Source organism: Penicillium mononematosum, assembly GCF_028829835.1.
Source record: "Penicillium mononematosum strain IBT 11891 chromosome Unknown utg000002l:1.0-8112719.0:1.0-8118358.0, whole genome shotgun sequence".
Lineage (NCBI taxonomy): Eukaryota > Fungi > Ascomycota > Eurotiomycetes > Eurotiales > Aspergillaceae > Penicillium > Penicillium mononematosum.
Genome location: NW_026643272.1, coordinates 3,706,216 through 3,726,797, shown reverse-complemented (window position 1 = coordinate 3,726,797; position 20,582 = coordinate 3,706,216). Strand labels below are relative to the sequence as shown.

The 20,582-nt window shown below is 48.6% G+C and overlaps 9 protein-coding genes across 9 annotated transcripts; 6 read left to right on the top strand and 3 right to left on the bottom strand.

Annotated features, from left to right (window-relative positions):
- Positions 1–1,783: 1,783 nt before the first annotated feature.
- Positions 1,784–2,966, top strand: N7519_003195 (glycoside hydrolase family 16 protein; the record flags this gene model as incomplete). Its single annotated transcript, XM_057289973.1, has 3 exons — positions 1,784–1,874; positions 1,924–2,484; positions 2,548–2,966. The coding sequence occupies 3 exons, from the start codon at positions 1,784–1,786 to the stop codon at positions 2,964–2,966; spliced, it is 1,071 nt and encodes a 356-aa protein (XP_057151175.1).
- A 1,273-nt stretch (positions 2,967–4,239) lies between these two features.
- Positions 4,240–5,142, top strand: N7519_003194 (uncharacterized protein; the record flags this gene model as incomplete). Its single annotated transcript, XM_057289972.1, has 3 exons — positions 4,240–4,773; positions 4,832–4,914; positions 4,977–5,142. 3 exons carry the CDS (start codon positions 4,240–4,242, stop codon positions 5,140–5,142), a joined length of 783 nt encoding a protein of 260 aa, XP_057151174.1.
- Positions 5,143–6,500: 1,358 nt separating this feature from the next.
- N7519_003193 (bZIP transcription factor) lies at positions 6,501–7,800 on the top strand (the record flags this gene model as incomplete). The annotated part of the gene is made up of 3 exons (XM_057289971.1): positions 6,501–6,581; positions 6,638–7,622; positions 7,676–7,800. 3 exons carry the CDS (start codon positions 6,501–6,503, stop codon positions 7,798–7,800), a joined length of 1,191 nt encoding a protein of 396 aa, XP_057151173.1.
- Positions 7,801–8,580: 780 nt separating this feature from the next.
- N7519_003192 (putative aminotransferase family protein (LolT)) lies at positions 8,581–10,028 on the top strand (the record flags this gene model as incomplete). Its single annotated transcript, XM_057289970.1, has 2 exons — positions 8,581–9,260; positions 9,335–10,028. 2 exons carry the CDS (start codon positions 8,581–8,583, stop codon positions 10,026–10,028), a joined length of 1,374 nt encoding a protein of 457 aa, XP_057151172.1.
- A 799-nt stretch (positions 10,029–10,827) lies between these two features.
- N7519_003191 (mitochondrial fission 1 protein) lies at positions 10,828–11,504 on the bottom strand (the record flags this gene model as incomplete). Its single annotated transcript, XM_057289969.1, has 4 exons — positions 10,828–11,157; positions 11,238–11,331; positions 11,407–11,425; positions 11,489–11,504. 4 exons carry the CDS (start codon positions 11,502–11,504, stop codon positions 10,828–10,830), a joined length of 459 nt encoding a protein of 152 aa, XP_057151171.1.
- A 255-nt stretch (positions 11,505–11,759) lies between these two features.
- Positions 11,760–12,475, top strand: N7519_003190 (kinetochore Spc24 family protein; the record flags this gene model as incomplete). The annotated part of the gene is made up of 3 exons (XM_057289968.1): positions 11,760–11,786; positions 11,933–12,222; positions 12,298–12,475. 3 exons carry the CDS (start codon positions 11,760–11,762, stop codon positions 12,473–12,475), a joined length of 495 nt encoding a protein of 164 aa, XP_057151170.1.
- A 195-nt stretch (positions 12,476–12,670) lies between these two features.
- N7519_003189 (uncharacterized protein) lies at positions 12,671–13,647 on the bottom strand (the record flags this gene model as incomplete). Its single annotated transcript, XM_057289967.1, has 2 exons — positions 12,671–12,936; positions 12,996–13,647. 2 exons carry the CDS (start codon positions 13,645–13,647, stop codon positions 12,671–12,673), a joined length of 918 nt encoding a protein of 305 aa, XP_057151169.1.
- Positions 13,648–13,774: 127 nt separating this feature from the next.
- N7519_003188 (med21 domain-containing protein) lies at positions 13,775–14,433 on the top strand (the record flags this gene model as incomplete). Its single annotated transcript, XM_057289966.1, has 2 exons — positions 13,775–13,816; positions 13,876–14,433. The coding sequence occupies 2 exons, from the start codon at positions 13,775–13,777 to the stop codon at positions 14,431–14,433; spliced, it is 600 nt and encodes a 199-aa protein (XP_057151168.1).
- Positions 14,434–15,334: 901 nt separating this feature from the next.
- N7519_003187 (DEAD/DEAH box helicase) lies at positions 15,335–19,192 on the bottom strand (the record flags this gene model as incomplete). The annotated part of the gene is made up of 2 exons (XM_057289965.1): positions 15,335–18,105; positions 18,172–19,192. 2 exons carry the CDS (start codon positions 19,190–19,192, stop codon positions 15,335–15,337), a joined length of 3,792 nt encoding a protein of 1,263 aa, XP_057151167.1.
- Between the last annotated feature and the right edge of the window lie 1,390 nt (positions 19,193–20,582).

Below are 20,582 nucleotides of genomic sequence, written 5' to 3'. Positions count from 1 at the left end.
CATTCTGAATTTCACGTGTTAACACCACGCCTGAGTTACAACCGTTGAGATCTACCTAGGTAGCTATACTCAGCCGGTATTTGTACGAGATGTGTTAGTGGAATTGGCGTTGACTTCATTGTCGGTTCAAAGAGCAGTGAGGGTCGTATTTTCCCATAGTCTCGTCACTGGTAACGATAATCAGACGATACGTCTTATACCCCTAGGTCACTGCTACGACCGCTCACGATCACAGTCTTTTTGGCAAGATGCCGCATTGTGTATAGCTGAAAAGATGCTGGGATAACTGGAATAGTACGGCAGTGAACGAAGCATTGAATGGATTGCGTGGAAAAACGTAGCGAATTCATCAAGCAACACTAAGCGCGAGAAGTCTGGGTGTTGGAAAGAAAGCTCTATACTACCTGTTCTGGCAGGACACCACAGGAAGTCCTAGCAAACGACATCTCTTATGTCCCGCAATGCTTTGATTCACTAGTAGTCTTTCGCCTTCCTCAACTTCTATCTCTTTCTTTCACCACGGTAACTGTAGGTAGAAAGACCAATGGACTAAATATTCCAGTATATTGCACGAGATCGCTGCCTAGTCGTATTGGAGCCTAAGTGCGACACCTGAACGGAGTTTCCAATTCCACGTGATTCTTCATGCTCGAAGAAACAAGTTATAACTACTCCGTGCGTACGGAGTATCGAGACATGATAGGACCCACAGTTGTCGGACTATTTTCGTCGTGGTCCAATTCGTTGCCCGGCAGATCGCCTTTACATCAATTGCCCACATCGATCGGCGGCTTTACGACGACTAAGGTCTAGACCACCCTCTTGTTCCACTACTGCGCTTAAGTAGAGTGCCAATTAAGTGGAAAATTACAATTATTGGAAGGCTAGCCAAGGTTGGTCGTTTGAAGTCATATCACTCATAAGGCCGCAAAGCTCATGAGATGGCAGCCCAATGGCAGGTAGCCCTGGCCCGAACATTGGAATCACGACTACTGATTAGTACTAGTACCTATTTGTTTCGGATAGAATACATGGGAGAGAACACGGAGCACGGAATATTGCTCATAAATCCTATGACAGAGGAAATCTTCAATATGAGGTCACATCTCTAATAATAAGTGATATATAGAGTAAATGCGAGAGGCTGGGGTTGTGGGTCTTAATATACGTGTGTTCCCCGCCACCTATTAATTTTGCTTGGGCCTTGCCGCTTTTTCTTGGTTTTTCAGGTAGGTTTTTCTTTCGAATGGAGACTACGGAGTACGGAGTACGGATGTTGTATGTATACGGAGTACCGAGTAGGGTATAGAGTACTCTGTGCATATTCTCGATCGAAGATTTCTAATCGAATGTCCTGTGTCACGTACCATGCAGAATAGTCATTGTACATGCAAATGTACATTAGCATCTGAACTGCACACCCGAGTGTACGACTCCAATGAGAAGATGTAGACTCCATGCAACAACGTGGCGTAGCTCTACCTAGGTACTCCGTAGGTAGCCCGGGTCCACCAGGTGGGCACAATCTCGATCCGGGATTAAATCTGATTGGTCCAATGACAACCGGGGACCCACGGATCGACCAAAAAAGAAGCGGAAACGGAGGAGGCTGGCACCTTCCCAAGATTTGTTTAAGACCGTTTGTGTACTTCCCCTAATTCACTAATTTGCTCATTTACTTGATCCCTTTTCTCTTCTTTGCTCACCTTTTACCCTTTACCAACTTTCATCTTCATCATTGCATAATACGAGATTACTTATAGCTTACTCTACTTGGCCCACCATGCGATTCTTTCTGGGTGCGGCGCTAAGCCTGCTGTCTTCCACGCTAGTTGCGGCCCAGACTTATACCGATTGCAATCCGACTCAGAAATGTGAGGCTCATAATCACTGTTGTGTCAACAGGTCACTAACAACCAGCAGCATGTCCCGCTGATCCTGCATTTGGCCAATCTGACAAGACGTTCGATTTCACAAGTGGCGCATCTGATGCTTTCAAGTCGACCGGATCCGTCACATACGACCAGACAAATGGTGCAACCTTCACTATTTCCAAACAGGGTGACGGCCCGCTGATTCAGTCCGGCTGGTACATTATGTTCGGCCGTGTGGAATTCACCATCAAGGCAGCACCAGGGACGGGAATCGTGAGCAGTGCAGTTCTGCAGTCCGATGATTTGGATGAAATTGACTGGGAGTGGCTGGGTGGAAACAACGCCCAAGTGCAAACCAATTACTTCGGCAAAGGAGACACATCTTCATACAGCCGTGGCGCCTACCACGAGAATGCCGGAAACCATGACGACTTCCACACTTTCTCCATCGACTGGACCAGCACCCAGATTGTGTGGGCAATTGATGGCAAGACTGTCCGTGTCCTCACACCGGAGACGGCAGACACCAACCGGTACCCAGAGAGCCCGATGATGATCAAGGTCGGTGTTTGGGCTGGTGGTGATTCGAACAATCCCCAGGGCACTATTGGTGAGTGGGAGTATCCTGCAAATTATTCTCATCGTGCTTGCTAACAAATTGTTGTTCGTGCAGACTGGGCTGGTGGTCAAACAGACTATAGCCAAGGCCCCTTCAAAATGTATCTGAAGTCAATGACCGTGACTGATTACTCCACCGGAACTTCGTACAGATATGGTGACAGAAGTGGCTCGTGGAAGTCAATCATTGCGGAAGGAGGCAAAATCAATGGCAACCAAGGCGCCGAGCCCACGTCGACCGAGTCCGCACCAGCAATTACTGCAACAATCGACAGCGTCCCAGTTCCCTGGAGTGGAACCCACAAGGAAACCACAAGCTGGGTCACTCCAAATGTCTGGCCCTGGGTGGCGACCGGCTCTCCTTTGGCCTCGTCGACAGGATACCAGTATGAATGGGAGTCTAGCTCCGGCCACAACAAGCCACCAGGTGGAGGCTCGATGAGTGAGCAATCCCCCGAATCCCTTCTTGATTAGATCCGTCGATTAATATCGAATCCTTTTCCGCACAGTCTACCTTCCGCTCTATGTCAGCAGCATTGCCTTTTTCTTCGGTTGCCTTTTCCCTCTCTGGCGTTGATTTCGCGAGGAACCTCGACTCGATTGACGAGTGGAGCCGCATATTCAACCAGACCCAACACTACCATTACTTCTACCAATACACTCACTCGAGAGGCTACACCGGCAGCTTTCGACCCTCACATGCTCGATCGGTGGGCAGTGCGAAGAGCCCATTCCTGCAATGGCAGGTGTCTTGTGTGCTCTCTTTGGGCATGTTATTGCATTGGTTTGAACGCACCCGCGTTTGTATTATTATTTGATGACTTCATCGGACCCGGCGTTGGCTTATATTTTTATTGGACATGATACATGAGCGATGACTTCAACGGCTCACGAAACAGCCGCAGCATTTGGATGCTTAGAGGGAGCTTCTTTTCTTGTTTACACTTTACTTTTATTATTCATAGATGTCAAACGCGAATATCCAATCGATGGACCACGCGTGCCCTACATACACAACGAGCCTTCATGTATCCATAGCTTGCTGGACTACATATAGTCTGGTTAATGAAAAGCCCTATTTTCCATACGTGTCTCTCTTCATCCCGCACATACAATCCACGTTACATATGTAGCTTTCACCTACACGAATTTCCAAAGCACGAATTCTGACCTCGGTACATGGGTACGATTACTGGAGTGAAAATAGAGAAAGATTTAAGTGACACCTATGGCAAGATTTCATGGCCAGAAGAGGCTTGGTCTGAGGTCCTCGTACCAAAATAGTAATAGCTCTTTGGGTTTCGGTACACCCTATCTTGACAAGATGGTGACGATGAGGGGTTAAAAAGTAGAAAGGTAAAACACAAACACCGGTTTACATCATGAGATACACAACTGTAACTATTTCAAACAGATGAAGGTAGGGTATGAAGAAGATCAAAGGAAAAAAGGACTATCTAAGAAGACGGAGATGGCCAAGATATCGTTGGCTAAACGTTTGCTACCTACAGACTAGAACAGCCTTGGGGGAATCGGAGACAGCTGTGATCCATGGCTCTTTTACGGAGCCATCAAAACCTTGGAAAAAGTGAGAGACACCTCACTCTGAAGATCGACTTCTTGCTTTTATAATTCTCTCATTCTCTCATTCTCTCATTCTCTCATTCTCTCATTCTCTCATTCTCTCATTCTCTCATTCTCTCATTCTCTCCCTTTTCCAACTCTCCCAATACCACTGCTTCCCAACATGATTGATAAAAGCGTTATCATCACTGCCCACCGAGCTTTAGCTCTTCCAGAAATCGTGGGTGAAATCCTCGTTTGGCTCGGAAACGGCCCTATACATTGGTTACTGCATTGCGCCTTGGTAAACAAGACATGGTTCCACGAAGCGATACGTAGATTGTGGAGCGACTTAGAAGCACATGGGATCTTCCTCGAGGAGGGCATGATGGGAATTTCCCCAGACCGCCGCCAGATGTATGCCAACCTTGTGAAGATTGCAAGTGTGGCAACCTATCTCCAGGAGACAGAACCAGTGGTTCAGCCAGCTTTGGAAAGCGTGGTCTTTCCGCAGTTACACACTTCGTACCTTGTTTTAGCCTTTCATGGCTCGGGCACGGACAAGTGTATCCGCATCCCAGCCTTGAACATGCCAAGTCTCCAGACCCTTCATGTCGAATATGCGGCAGCTTTCAACATGCCAGATATGATCAAGTATGCGGCTGGGCCCAGGTATCTATACCCTGATCAATGGGACTATCTCGTTGACCAGATACCGGTTTGTTTCACTGGCTACCGTCCGTTGCACCATGTGTCTAACAATTCTGCATATCTAGAAGCTCTTTCCTCGGTTGGTAAATTTTCAAGTTGTGATACCGGCCATCCTTTATATTGCCGGCTTTGAGACTCTATCTAAAAGGTTGCCAAACTTGGAATCTATCGAGTTTGAGGAGATTTTGTCCTGTCGGACGTGGACGATAGTGAGGGGGATACAGTTAGTGAGAATTCTGATAATGAGGACCTGAACGAGGAGGATTCGGACGACCAGGATTTGGACCGGGACTTGGACGACCAGGATGCGGATGACGAGGATACAGATGAGGAGGGCACAACGTACACATACACCGTGAATGCGGATGAGAGATGAGGAGCCTGATTCAGCTTCTCTACATTCTCATGATAATTGTTGTACTGTGCTTGTGTCGATTTTACAGTACTTTTGCTTCAACACAGCTGGCTTTTTAGTGCACACTTCGAGTTTGCTTGCTTTCTGGAGGTCTAAGACGAATGGAGGGGTCAAGTGTATGATGGATGCGATGGGCACAGAAGTGCAGAACTACAATGTTTTGGGAGACCTAGATAATAGTTATGTTAACCATCTGTAACTTTCTTCACCATTAATTTCAATCTGTTGGACTGAGGTGTTCCGGCACTATCATAGGCACCCCGTGTGATTCAAGGCCTAGACTCGATTGTAGTTGATCATATTGAAAGTCTAGATGGTTCGTGAAATCTGACTGCCAGCTATCTCCTAGTTAATTTACTGGAGGATGAAAATATGCTTGACTTAACCCCCCTCAAGGTCCGTCCTTTTAGCCTAACCATGGTTTCCGCTCTGGAGCCAAATAAAATAACGGATATGATCGCTAGCATATTCCGCCTCATCCTAAATAGAGATATAGAGGTCCACGCCCATCTCTGGTGGTTCTTTTATCGTGCTAGCCTCGTAAGAGATAGCAACAACTTTGAAATTGACCTGTCCCCCAACGCCAATAATGCCCACACATCTACCCGGATCACAACTATGATGCCTCAGGGGGCTGTAGAGTGCAACCCCACCACACAAGAAAGCACCGCGGCCAAAGAAGGGATAACATGGGGCTCTTGACGGTGAAAATGCGATGGGACACGGCCGTAGGGGGCATATTCAGTGTGAGTCTTATCACCATTCTACAATTCATTGTAGGTAAGCACATCTCTGACTTCCCTTCATGTCTATTACAGATGTCATCCGCGGCGAACGGGACAACTTCGAAAAGGAAACCTTATATAAATGGGTCTTGTTACGGGTGTGTTTCTTTCTTTCGAGCTTAATTCGACATTGAGTATCCCAATACTCTGGCATTTAAACAGCTTGCCGCAACATTATTACTGCCATTATCATAATTTCCTGCTACCTACATGATGTATGTAGCTGCGTACGTTGTAGTATGGATTAAGGAGAGGAAAGCGGGTCCATCGTAAGTGACGAAGTTGAGCGACCAATAGAAAGCTTGAGACCACATGAGCATTCATGGACCCACCGATCGCCAACGTCTTATGTCATCCAGCTGTCGCCCCACCTGGGCATCCAATTGATTTTTCGATTATTCAACATCCCGTTCTCGGCCAGTCATATAATCATCGTATCGCCTCTGCATTTGTCATGCTTCTTCAGAACTCCTTGGCCTGCACAAATTCGATCTACGTCAAGACAGGAACTTCTTACATATTCAATTGCGGACAATGGGCGAAGAAACGACTAAACCGAGTGGTCGCAAACGAGGTCGTCCTCGAACTGTGACCGATGATCAAGAAGTGCCAGAGGTGGGTCAAATCCCAACGCTGCAAGTGCATATGCTTATACTAATCATTAATTATAGAGGCGTCGCAAACAACTCCGGCTTGCGCAGCAGGCGTATCGGAAAAGGAAGGAGACCACGATCGGTAACCTACAGAACCGCGTACACGAATTAGAAACCGGCATCGAGAATATCAGCCACTCTTTCCTCTCCTTCAGTAGTCTTCTTATAGAAGAGCAACTCCTTTCACAATACCCGCATATCGCATCGGCTCTTCAAAACATAACTCAGCAATGCGTGTCGCTTGCGAAGGCTGGGAGTGAGGATCCGAGCGAGGGAGCCCTCCCCGTCGTTCGGGCCGCAAAAGAGTCTCAAACCACAAATAATAATATAGCTCCAACTCGAGTTCTGGATGGTGCACACTCAGAAGATCCAACAGATGCCGAGGATATAATACGATCAGCTGCTACGGGCTGGCCCGGCCCTCCTACTCCACCATATCAAGGTCAATCCATATCACCGTTCGACCTCGTCATGTCGTCATCTACTGTTCAATTTCCTCATATTACCCCGCCATTATCGAACTCTTCGACACTAGATCCACACTCTAGTAATATAATGCCTGCCAGGCAGTGGAATATCGCACAACGCATAGTCCGGACTTGCTCTGAGCTGGGATATCACCTTCTCATCGACAAACCAAACAGTTCCATGGTCCAGCATATCTTTGGGTCCGCTCTGAGCCTGCAACAACGCAATCGTCTGATCTCAGCCTTTTACGCTGTCATGCAGGAGGACACCGGTGTCTTGACAGACCCCAAGGCTAATGTACTTCATGCCCTGCTGTCTGGGCACAATATGAACACATGCTCGGATGAACAACTCCAGGTCTCATCTAGAACATGGCAGATTGCGCTCGAATCGGCTTCTGGTGAGTGGATGGATGCCATCGGAGTTCAAAGATACCTGCGCGACAAGAGAGCGATCTTTGAGAACTTTCCCGATTCCCCTGGCCCTCATGGTTATTCAGTCTCGCCTTCACTTGATATAACAGCCTTCATCAAATGTAAGTTCTCCTGAACAGAATGTCTTCGAAGAAGTCCACTAACACCACTGTAGCCCTCTCAAAGGAAGCCATATGCGTTGGGAATGGACCGGCATTTCGACGGCAGAGCGTTGACAAAGCTCTTCGGCTGGCCACGATCAGTGGGCCGTGGGATTTCGATAATCTTTGTAATTTATAACGAACATTTCTACCTGTAAATATATAATGTATGCACTAGGGGATGTGGCCCGGCAATTCAAACAATTGAGTATACCTACCCATTTGGTTATTAGCAGGAGCTGCCCTAAGTCTCTGAAACAATGTCTCACCCTACCCACATTGTTATTTTGCTGCCGATTTCTGAAATTGGGCGTTTCTGAGATCGATAAAAAGAGCCCATGATTAGAAAGCTATCTATATAACCTTGGGATTGAAGTTACTCTTATAGCTACAAGTTTCATGAAGCATTAGCTTGTTAGATGATTGGATGTAAAGCGGATCAGAAACGACATAACTTGTAGACTCATAAATTACTCTCCTGTATCTACAAGCTCTTGAATATCCAATCCAATACGAAATAGCGCGACCTTCCACCTTGTATGTTACAATTGTATTGGGACCAGCTATAGAGCAGTTCGCTTTCGTGGTAGGCAAAAGGCCACATTGTCATAGTCCGAAGACATATACTCATGCACATCCCTCCTATCTCAGCCTCGTATAACATGCAGGCGATGTTTTACTTCTACGCCCTTCGGCGGCATGTGGATCTCCGGGTAGCACCGCAAGAGGGGGCCATTGGCTCGGCGTGACTCACCCCTCTCCGTGTTCTCCGTATCTCGAGCAATGCGAAAGTTATCATCAGAGCCAAATTGAGTCACTGCGCTTCGATTTCGTATTATAAATTCTCTTCATATCGTTGAACTTGCGGTGGTCAGAACTTATCCCACGACTATTATCAAGCTTTCTTGCGTCCCCCAATATGACCGTGACAAGTCAATCAACTCCCTTTGGCAAGCCGATGCTGAAGCATTGGATGTTCGATCCCGCCTATAAGAACCTGAACCATGGATCATTCGGTGCCCATCCGATTCCTGTTAAGGACGCACAGCGTGCGTTCATGGATCTCGCCGACGTGCAGCCAGATCCATACATCCGCAAACAGCACGCAGAGTACCTGGATACAGCTCGTGAGGCTGTCGCAAAGATCCTCAACGCTCAGCGGGACGAGTGTGTGTTTGTTAAAAATGCGACAACAGGCGTAGCGACTGTACTGTATAACTTGGCTTTCCAACCGGGTGAGGCACTCATTTACTTTGAGCCCGTCTACGGTGCTGTTGAGAAGGGGGTTGTCTCTCTACAGGAGCATACCTCTTTGCAATCTCGAAAAGTGCCTTTCCAGTTTCCTATTCCCGAAGATGAGCTGGTACGCCGTTTCCGCGAGGTGATTCGCCAAACTCGTGAAGAGGGACTCAAAGTCCGGGCCAGTGTCTTCGACGCCATTGTCAGTAATCCGGGTGTGCGGTTCCCCTTTGAACGCATTACTGCAATTTGTCGTGAAGAGGGTATTTTGAGTGTCATTGACGCTGCGCACGGCGTTGGAAATATCCATCTCGATATGGAGAAGCTACAGCCTGATTTCTTCGTATCAAATTGTCACAAGTATGAACTATCCCCCATCATCCTACTTCTAAATAACTTAAGAAACCCTCGAATATTGACTCGGCTTTATAAAGATGGCTCTACACACCCCGTAGCTGTGCAGTCCTCTACACTCCCCGACGTAATCAACATCTACTGCGCAGCACCTTGCCAACATCTTGGGGATTTATCCCAGCGCCGGACTCTCCCGAGACTATCGCTTCCGTACTGGAAGACCCCAATTCTCCCGTGACGAAGACTGCCTTCGAGCAACTCTTCGAATTTGTTGCCACCAGTGATGACTCCGCGTACCTCTGCGTTCCGGCAGCGCTAAAGTTCCGCGCCGAAGTCTGCGGAGGCGAGGACGCTATTATTGCCTATAACCAGCGTGTTGCAAATGAAGGTGCAGACGCTGTTGCTGCCGCTCTCGGTACTGATGTCATGCAAGAACCTGATCTGAAGCCTGGCCAGGAGAGCCGTATGCGCCAGTGTGCCATGACTACGGTCCGGCTTCCTATTGCTGTGGCCCCGGCCGGAAAAGAGGGCGAATCCTTGGACCACACTGCTTTAGTTGTTTTGTCTGAGGAAGATGCCCCTAAGGCATTTTCTTGGATTCAGACGCAGTTGCTGGACAAGCATAACACTTTCCTGCCGGTTTTCCGCCATGGCCCTTGGCTATGGACTCGCCTGAGTGGCCAGACTTACTTGGAGACAAGTGATTTTGAATCCATTGGGGTTGTCTTGCGCGACCTTTGTGAACGGGTTGCGAAGAAGGAATTCAAGGCTTGATCTTGTTGTCTATACCTAGCACTGACTGAGTAGCAATAATTGCAAAAATAATCATTAGATAAAAATATCCAGGTTCATTTTAGCCAGGAGTACTTATCGGGTTAAAGCCGGACGGGTCATACTGCCTTCACCTCCAAGGCTGCCAAAGGAAGGTCCGTAGAGTCCATACCGATGTATGAACGACACAGGGAACAACCCTTCTAACAAACTCGAGCCAACCTATATGTTCCATGCAATACAATCTAAGATGCGATCCGAGGCTAAATATTATTGCTCGTTCGAGGAATTTGGCTTTTGGCAAGGACTATTGGTAAAATATGTTATTTTTTCCGCTATACTAGAAGCGGGTTGTGCATGTTCTTCCTATATACTATCATCAGTCTCAAGGTCCTCTAAACCATGTACTTTATTCAAAACATACTAAAGTTATCATGCCTGTCGCAAAGGAATTCGAAGCAGCCAATATCAATAGCAACCTATGAATGTGGCCAAACCATTTTGCTACTACAACCTACATATATGTACGTATGAATAGATTTTAGGTCGTGTACGATTGGCACATATGTAGCATACCGCCACCCTACTTACTGGCGGCTTAGGAAAAGTGAGAGAAAAAGAGAGATAGAGAGTAGAGACAAAGATAACGCCCTCGGATGCTCCGACAATAGAAAAGAAATCGCCAACGGCCAATGAATCATCAGATCCCACACGAAAAATGTACATAGGTGGTTATACTCCAGACAGAGACTCCTTTCGGCTGTGATGGCATTTTCAGGCCACGCCAATCTTCAACAGGCGTCTATCGTCTTCTGGCTCCCTTAACCACCAGACTACCAACCACACCCGCGACGAGAGCCAAGCCACCCACAATCGCAACGCCCACCAGGCCCTCCTTGGCGACTTTATCATCAATGAGTGACCCAAGGCTGGCAGCCTGGAGGTTTGCGGGCTCCTTCTCTAGGAGCAAATCGTTGTATCGGCGAGCTTCGCCATAATTGCCTAGCTTGAAGTTGCCGAGGGCTAGATAGTAGAGGCATTCGCGTCGTCGCTCCGGAGCTCCGCGGAAGATCTCTGAAAGCAGGCGAACACCTTCTTGCTGCTCGGAACGGATGTTGGATTTGATCAGACCCTGTAGTCAATACCACCCCCGCATAGGCGGGGAGTGCCGGTTAGTGCGGGCACGCTTGATCAAGGCTGGATAAACCATACCCATGCGTAGTTGAACTTTGTCTGGATCCCAACATAGTCGCCTTCTTTCTCATATTGCGCTCTCAGGACCTGTAGCTCGGCGGGTTTCAAGGGACTGTGTCGGTGGTATTTAGGTTAGTTTTTACGGCTCCGATATTTTCTTTCGGTGGTTCGTTCACGGAAAACAAACCTTTCCGCGTCAGCGGCATCTGGAGCGACGAAGCAAGTCAGTTTTCAAGCATCAGGCATCAGTCGAAACAAACACCACCTACATGGAAGGTTGGACATGGCGAGATAGGGATGTGATGGCTTTTAGACGGAGAGATATTGACCAGAACTGGAGTTCCAACGATTCGATAACAGTTTGTCAAGAGAAAGAGTCGTGGTTGCGTTGGGCGATACGGCAAAAGCGAGGACCGAGAAATCACAAGCGCAACGTCACTTTGCGGAGGAGCAACATATGTGGCGGTGCTGTGGCTGTTGCTGCCGCAACAAACCCCAAACAACCGACTTTCCACCTCGACATCTATAACCACCGACACCATGTTGCTCGACGAGGACCCTGGAACAGTATGTACTACTCTCTTTGCTCTCATAATTTAGACATAAGGAATTTACTGACGTTTCCAGCTCATTCACCACACGATCGGAAATTTTAACATCCACCCGATAAACAAGCCGTCACACGCATCAATGACTCGCTCGCAACCCTCCAGCAATCGCGCGATCTGCGCATTCGCGAGGCCGAGGCAGCCATGCGAAAACTTTCACGACACCTGAATTCCCTATCTACACAGCATGAAGAAGCCGTGGCCGTGCACGACTCGGGCAAACACGCGGCGGAGATAGTGGAGTTAGACACCAAGAAGTTTCGCATCGCCAAGGCTGCATCAGAACTAGAGATTGAAAGCGAGCGGCTGGAGAGTGAGCTGGAGATTCTCAAGGAAAGACTGGTCGACCTGAGAATCCCAGGGTCTCGAGGGCGACGAAACAACGCGGCGCGAGCGTGAGGCCGATGATGCGACAATGTGCGTTCCTGTCCCCCGGTCTTGGATTGATACGCGTGCTAATATATATCTAGTCTACGGCTCAAAATCTTCCGTTCTCTCGGTGTTGATATCGAGCCCGATGAGGCAGGCAATTTCAACCGAGCGGTCATTCGCAATAGCCGCAAGGGCGATGTTCATGTCGTCAATATCGACCCGAAATTCTCCCGCTTCTTCTACGCAAATTACTTTTGGTCAACGATGCAAGGATGATCATTACGAGGGATGGTTTTGTGGGGGTCTATCCTCTCTGGCGTTATTTTTGGAGGCTGGAAGCCGTGTCTTTCTCTCGCTGTTGGTGTTTCTATACCCTTGGATTATTTTCTGTCATGAATCATACAATTCTTCTTCATACTTTCGAGCAATACGACAGCCTGAACATAGCATATTCTGCAGGTAGTAGAGCGTTCACTCGGATGTCGGCTGCTGTTGTATCCGCTCTTGTAAAGCTTGAATAACCTTCTTCCGCTCTGCGTCCGATATTGTCCTATCAAGCAATTGAGCAGAGACGTCATGCGGTAGGACCCTTTCCGCAACATCCAGCAGCTCCCCCTTCTGGATTTCCGACAAGTTCATACCCCAGGATGCGACCCATTGCTCGGCGAACTCGATAAGCTGTTTCTCCACCTCATCCATATGGGGGATATCACATCCATCCCAGGTCAATACCATTTCTTTTTTGTAACCGAGCCAGACTCGGCACCTTTTGTGGTTCCATATCGCGTTTCCACACCTAAAAGGCCAACCCCAAGTTCCTCTGCACGGGCATTCCAAAGTGCCTGCTTTAAGGTTCCGTCCCGTTCGATCATCATCCAGAACAACGGATATGCGCTCCGAGCTAACGTATCACGAACACCTTTGGTTGCCTCGCGCGGACTCACCAAGACGCCAACCGTCTCGCCCGTGCGCCACCCGACAGGCGCCTGGCGGAATGTTCCTTCTAGCTCGCGGACAACATTAGGGCCCAGTTTGGTCTTCAGTGATTTGCACTGTACTAGTACACGAAGTGCGCGCTCTCGCTCGCGCTCCGGGAGGTGCCAAGTGCCAACGAGATCGATGCCGGCGTCGTCGCGACCGCCGATGCGGTCGAGGCTTAGCGCATAACGACGTAAGATTTGGAGAACTGTATACTCGTAGTGTGTACCGACATGTACTGTACTCGTCACTGGAAGAGAAATATGGTCCGCGTAAGAGAGAAATGTAGTCAGGTCATTGTGGTGTTGCGAGGGTGGAGCTGGGGCCGAGGGGAGTTTGAAGAGGCGGCGAGTGAAAGGTGTCAGGTCATAATGAACCTGGGAGCTGGAAAAGTAGCGACAGTTATTTTGTCTGAGTCTCAAGGGAGAGTATCCGGCAGCAAGGCCATGGCACAGTCGCAACAGGCGCATTGAGTGATGTGAGAGTGAGAAGCCCGCCTCACCGCATTGGAGCTTCTCTCCGCATTTGCTCCGCTTCTTTGCGCTCGACCAGACATCTTTCTCAAGCCACTCCAAGCTTCTTTTATTTATTCGCCTCATGGCCGATATTCTCACACAGCTCCAGACTTGTCTGGATCAGGTAGAACCCGCTTCCAATAACCTACATTCAAACGCTTGCTTACCATACGAACAAAATAGCTCGCAACACAATTCTACGCAACACTTGGCTATCTCACAACGTACCACGACAATGCCCCCACAACACCACCACCTAATGTCCCAGACGCAGCACCAGCCCTAGCCAAAATCATTAAGAACAAGTCGTCACCACCGGTACCAGCATCCATCGCAAACAAGGCGGGGGGAGCAGCGGCCGTTGCAGGAAACGCATCACCCCCGCTTGCGCCTCCTCAACAACCTGGAGCTGCACCAGCAACAGCACCAGAAAACCAAGATCCCGACCTTCCTCCCGCACCAGACTCGCCCCGCACATTTGCGAGCCGACAGCGGGAACTTGCGCGCGACCTCATTATCAAGGAACAACAGATCGAGTACCTCATCTCCGTGCTTCCTGGGATTGGCGCCTCTGAAGCTGAGCAAGAGGCCAGAATCCGGGAACTGGAGACAGAGCTTAGAGGCGTTGAGAAGGAGCGTGCTGCGAAAGTCCGGGAGTTGAAAAAGTTGCGGACTCGGCTGGAGGATGTTCTCGGCGCTGTTACTGTGGGTATCCATGGGGATGACTACCCTCAAAAGTGATTGTACATGTGCTAGGTCTATTGTTACCATTTACCTGGAATTTCGGAGTCATGGGGAACAGAGAGGACTGGCGCGGGTTTTCATTTTCTTGCTATATTCTCGGCGTTATGTGATGGATGGTCTTTTACCGATTGCACAGGCATATGAATCAATCTCATGAATACCAAATGATGGCATCATTATACCTAATTCCTTCCAATCTTGCGATGGAACCTTGTACCTTTACAAAACGCTAATGCCATTGCCTAAATATGTAGAAGGATGATATCTTTCTCTATTGGGCCGAAATGAACAAGCCAAAAAAGGATAGATAGTTCGCCAATCTTACATCCTTGGACTTGGGAAACTGTACTGCTATTCAGTGGCATCATACTCTACGAAGTGTAAGTGATATCACATTTGCTCCTTCCAAAAAGATGGCCAGGTGATTTCTATTTACCATATCGTTGTACACCCTCGTTTCGGAAGTATAATTGGAAGCCTGCAACATTGAATCTATTGTATAAATATGTCTAACACAATGAATGCACCAGAAAAGAAAAAGAATTAAAACGATTTCCATGGCTACAACAACCAAGCCCGTGTTAAACGTGCTAACCTGCTAACCTGTGCCGTAATAAAGGAAGAATAGAAAGCAATCTCCCGGTATATGATCATGAGGATCAAATCTTGGAAGATGTAATGATAAATACCAACGCCTTCTCCTTTTCCGGGTATCATAAAACGAAACCAGCCACCGAAATTGGGGCAGAAATAAAAAAGCAAAACGAAAACCGAAAACCAGAAAAATCAAATGGGAAACAAAAAAGGGAAACAAAAAAGGGAAACGCAGGGGTAAATGGGGGAAACGAAGAATGGCAGCATGCAAAGCTGGGACGAGAAAAACAAAAGATAAAAGGATTTACTTGAAAAGATTGCGGTATTCACGCATGCGAGCCTCCTGGGTCTCCCGCTTGTCTTGCTTCACGCGATTCAGGCTCGTGTCAGCCATCTCTTGCTTCTTCCTGGCAAGGTCCAGTATCTTCTCCTCAATGCTGCCCTTCATGATGAACTGGAAGGTTTGCACGGGCCGAGTTTGACCAAGACGATGAACACGGTCAATCGCCTGAGCGACGGCAGCTGGGTTGTACTGGGGCTCCATGATAAAAACACGCGAGGCAGAGGTAAGATTCAGACCCACACCACCGGCACCAATGGTTGCCAGAAGAACTTTGATATTGTCGTTGTTGGCAAATTCCTCGAGGGCCTTTGTACGTGCTGCAAGGGTCATGGTACCATCAAGTCGGGTAAACCCGTCAAGCCCATTGTTTTGCAAGGCGATCTCAATGAGATCCAGGTGCGAGGTCCATGCAGAGAACACAACACTCTTGATAGGCGACTGGCCTTCGAGACTCTTGCTGTCTTCAACGCTTTGCTTGAGGTGGTGGATTAGTGCAGTGGTTTTGGTATGCGGTCCTTCGTATTCGCCCAGATTCTTGCCCAGCTTGCGGGTTTGCCGATCACGTTCCTTTTGGGCCTCATATTCTTCAAAGCCAGCAGGTGTGATGGTCGAGTACTTCATGTGGATCCAGCCTTCGCACCTGGGGCAACGGGTCTGGGTGTCGGGGCAGGAATCAAATGCTGGTTTCCAACCAGAGAAACAGCTGGGGCAGAAAGTGTCATAACAGGGTAGGGCAAAGGCCATCGGAGAGTCACGGGCGACAGCTCCCATTGAATTCAGAGGTTCATCGAGTTCCCGATTACAATTCCCACACCGGGGGGTTGAGGCTTGCTGGATCAGGGCGAACATCTCATATGCCTTCTTGTCTATGGCTCCTGGGGTCTCGTCCGGTTCGCCCTCCTCCAGGTCGATTGCGTCGTTAACAGAAAGTCCCTTGGCCCTGTCTCGGTCTGCCACATCAAGAAGCTCTTTTCCATGTGCACTGACTTGGCGGAGAATCATCATGGCCTTCAAAACATGGTGATACATCCGGCCACCAATCTGGCGTTTGTCCTCACCAGCAATGACACTCATCATCACATTTGATTCCGCCTTGAAGAAATCATGCAATTGCTGTTCTTGCTCGGTGAAATTTAGAGTGATGATTTTGTCTTCCCTGGGTGGCAGATCAATTTTGTCCTTGACTCGCCGCAACGTGAATGAATCCACCAGAACCCGCAACCTGGCAAGTACGTTGGGATCGCCATTTTTGACCGGGCTACACACATGTTGGGAAAATTGGCTTCGTTGATCGTAAGGGGCAATCCGCAAAAACCTGGTCACGGACAGAAGATCTTCCATGCGGTTTTGGATTGGGGTTCCGGTAACCGACCACCGACGCTCGGAGTTGAGCCCGAGGATCGCCTTGGTCTGTGCTGTATTTTGTTCTCTGATGACATGAGCTTCATCGAGAACAATCCGGAACATGTTCATTTTTGTCAAAGGACTTAGTTTTCCACTTTTGGCGCCACGCCCCGAGATCTCGCTGAGAATGGTGCTGTATGTCGTGATAACGATATCGTACTCCGAAAGTTCCTGGGAATCAGTGGTGCGCGATGGACCGTGAAAGACATAGTAGGTGACGGACCGTGGCTTGAGATGTTCCTTGATCTGTGTAACCCAGTTGCTCACTGCACTCAACGGGACAACTAATAGTGTTGTCCGTGTGTTGCGAATTCCTGGAGTTCGGCGAACAAGGACAGGATCAGGAGCCATCTCGGTCCATTCTTCAGCTGATCCAAGAGATGACGTGATCAACGAAAGGATACTCAGAGTCTTACCTAGGCCCATCATGTCGGCCAACAAGCCGCCTAGAGCCTCCTCGGGCTTTTGCTCTGATATCATTCCAGTGATGATCTCACGGTACTGAGTCCTCCCATTGGGTGCACGTTCCATTCTCCACAATGAGTTGTTGTCTTCTTCTTTTCGGCCAAATTTGCGCGGTTTTTCTTTCTCCGTCATAAACCAGAGGGCTTGTTTCTGGTGATGGAGCAATGGTGTGTTGATGTGACGAGAAGGCTCCATGGTCGGAATGTTCGCGTTGGCGAGCTGGTCGAACATCTTCATGACTGCATCATTGGCCTCTTCGGCAGTTCGCGCTTCATATCGGACGGTTGACACTGGGCGAGACCGCCCGGAGTTGTTAGAGACAGCAAGCTGGCGTCGGGTCTCCGCGTGTGGATTGAACACAGTAGTTCCTTTGTCCACGGAATTCGGAGTTGCTAGCCAGACATTGCGGTGAGATAGAAATTTGCCAACAGCCTCTGCATGCTTTCTTTGGCCGTAGATATTGATGGTTGCACGCCATAGCCCTGAGGTGGGAGTCCAAATTTCTTCATTCGGCGAGGTTCTGCGGTAATCCAGCAAGGCTGTCACCTCGATAATTTGAGTTTCGGAGTCCAAGAGCGGACACAGTCCTTGTGCTGTTTTAGGGTCAATTGTACCGAAAACTTTACCGTGAGGGTCCGCGACGTGAATCTGAAAATTGCCCTTCACCCGCTGGCGTCGCAAATCTAATTTAATAGATGGCCAAGCGTGCGAATAGTCGGTGCTAACGGAGGGTCCTGGCTTGGGGACTATATAAGCGGCAATCATTGCGTTTTCGACTTTGCCGAAGCAGACACGCTGGGCGCTGAGATCGGTTGAACCGGTGCATAGGACTTCGTCATCGTCCTTAGGTGTGTCCACACGATCTAGAACAGTATTAGATAAATTCAAACGAAATCAGGGGAAAGAGGGCGAAATAAAGAATGTCATACCTGCTGTCAGATCAACAACGTTGGATGTAGTGGAAATTGGGGTTGGTTTCACATCCTCTTCTTTCATCCACTTCCCAAGCCCACTATCCCCAGAGATCGAGACTGGCGCTTTCGTCATGTTCGGATTCTCTTCCACATTATGGTCGGTTTTTATTTTCTTTGTCAGTTGGTTCTTCCGCTTTTCAACCCCATAGACATCTTCGATCAAATTGGGGCGGTAGGTGATGTTCTCGTCATCGCTCATCTCCCGGTGGCTTCTTTTCGTGTCGCTGTCGTTGTCTTCATCATGGGGGGTGCTGAACTGCACTGTCAGACTCGATTCTGGCTTCACAGCTGGGGTCGAGCTTCCCGACGCCACACTTGGAGAGGTGTGAATATTGGGATGATGAATGCGTGTAACGGCTGCGGTGCCTGCAGGAGCCATGGGAGAAGCAAAAGATGGTCCGTTTCCCTGCTGTTTTCCTGGACCTTCCAAAAGTAAGCCTTGGGAATCCGTGGAGTCGAGAAGCATGGGGTCTGACGGAGCAGAAAGTGAAGATAAATTGTGGGAAGAAAGACTCGAAGATGGATCAAGCGAATTGGGAGGACAAGGGGAAAAAGACTCAGCTGGGCCAAGAGACTTTGTATGCATAATCGAAGTATCCATCTGAGGGGCAGAAAAGACACAAGATTCAGCTGGATGCATGATTTCCGTAGACATAAGCTGAGTATCCATCTCCGTGTCATGATGGACAGGAGCCTCCGGTGAGTCAAGGTCTTTGGACATGGCCGAGGAATCCGTTGTGTCCACACAAGGGAGGGTAGGAACACGAGAAGAGGTACAAGGGGAATCAGGAGAAACAAGCGCACGAGAATAAGTTATAGGCCCATATTTGTCCAAGGGAGACTCGCGGGGCATAGCGGCACCATCCATGGTTGGCAAATCACTCGCTGGGGAAGAAGGAAGGGGATGATTACCATTGCTTTGAGCTTGTCGTTTGGCACCCTTGGGATTCAGGAGCATCGCAGCATGAGACGCCATAATGTCTTATCTTTGATCGAAAAATCCGGGATAGGTTTTGGTCGGATTCAAGTCTGCGCGGTGCTGTGAAAGCGAACTGATGAAAGTTAGTTGATGAGAGAGGCAACAGGGGTGGTCATTCGTTTCACTTGCTGTTGATGGAAATACAGGGCCACGTTCCTTCGGAATGGAAAGCTTTACGTCCAAGCTCAAATTTGAGAAGTACTCGCAGCGGTCAGGTGGCGTGGGATGAGAGATTGTGATTTGCGATGGATTATCCGTCTGACTTGTCGTAGGTTTTGCTTGTGAGATCAGATCAACCAAGTCCAACGTTTTTGGGCCTTGGTATCAGGTATCGAATATCAACGTCGCAGCGGAGTGACGAAGGAAGTGGTTTGGTCGACAAAAGGTAGGTCTTCCAGACGCGAGAGTCGCGAAATCTCCGGCGTCATTGAAAGTGAGAGATATGGAAGAGAAGCGCGGGCAACAGTAGTTGCGCTCTTGTCTCAGTCACCGACTCATGTATCCCAGGAGAAGCCACGTCGTTTTCCTGGTCGCAATCCAGTCGGCGCCTCGTCGTTTGCCTCTCCGAAGGAATCGTGATTAGGCCGTCAGTAGCTCTTGTGTCGGTCGAGGGGGAGTGTCCTTGACCTCGAGTGTTTCAGTCGGGGGTCTTCAGAGTTTGCGACTTCTTTGCTCGAGTCAGTCGAACGCTCAGTCGTGTCGTTGGAAACTCGAAATGACGAAGTTGTTCCTCCACCGAAGTCGATGCCTCGGAGAAACCCGCCGATAAGGCCTTATCAGTGCGCGCGCTTACGGTCGTATTAGTGTGATGGAAACTTGGAAGCTTGGAAGTACTTGATAGAAGAAAGTTGAAGAGTTGAGTTCACTAAGCAAGTTGAAAATATGAGAGAGCAAAAAGTGTACATATATTGTATGCATCTAAACGCGTGACATGGATATATGAGGACCCGAGGTCTCCACTGCTTAGTTGCCCCCGGCCATTCTATATAGATTGTGGAGATTTATTGGATCTCGTGGCTTGACTTTTTTTTTTTTTTGTCTTTCCTCCTTCAATGATACTTTACTTAAGGGTATATGCTACATATGTAGTTATCCAAACATGAATTCAAATGTTGTCACGTTTATGGATTGCTTATCTGTTGGAGCCTAGCCCAGACGTGTTTGCGATGGCTAAAACGATGTCTCACAAAACAATGTCATGCAAGCAGTCAACGGAGTCTTACGAGGAGACGATTGCGTCAACCCCCGACTTTATTTTCGACACTATAAGATAGTATGTACTGACTTGACTGTGGAGCACCAGAAGCCGGTTATCCTATCACCCTAGGCTGGTTTAGGATTTATATCTTGTGACATACTCCAGGGTCACATGCCGCTACTAGCTAAC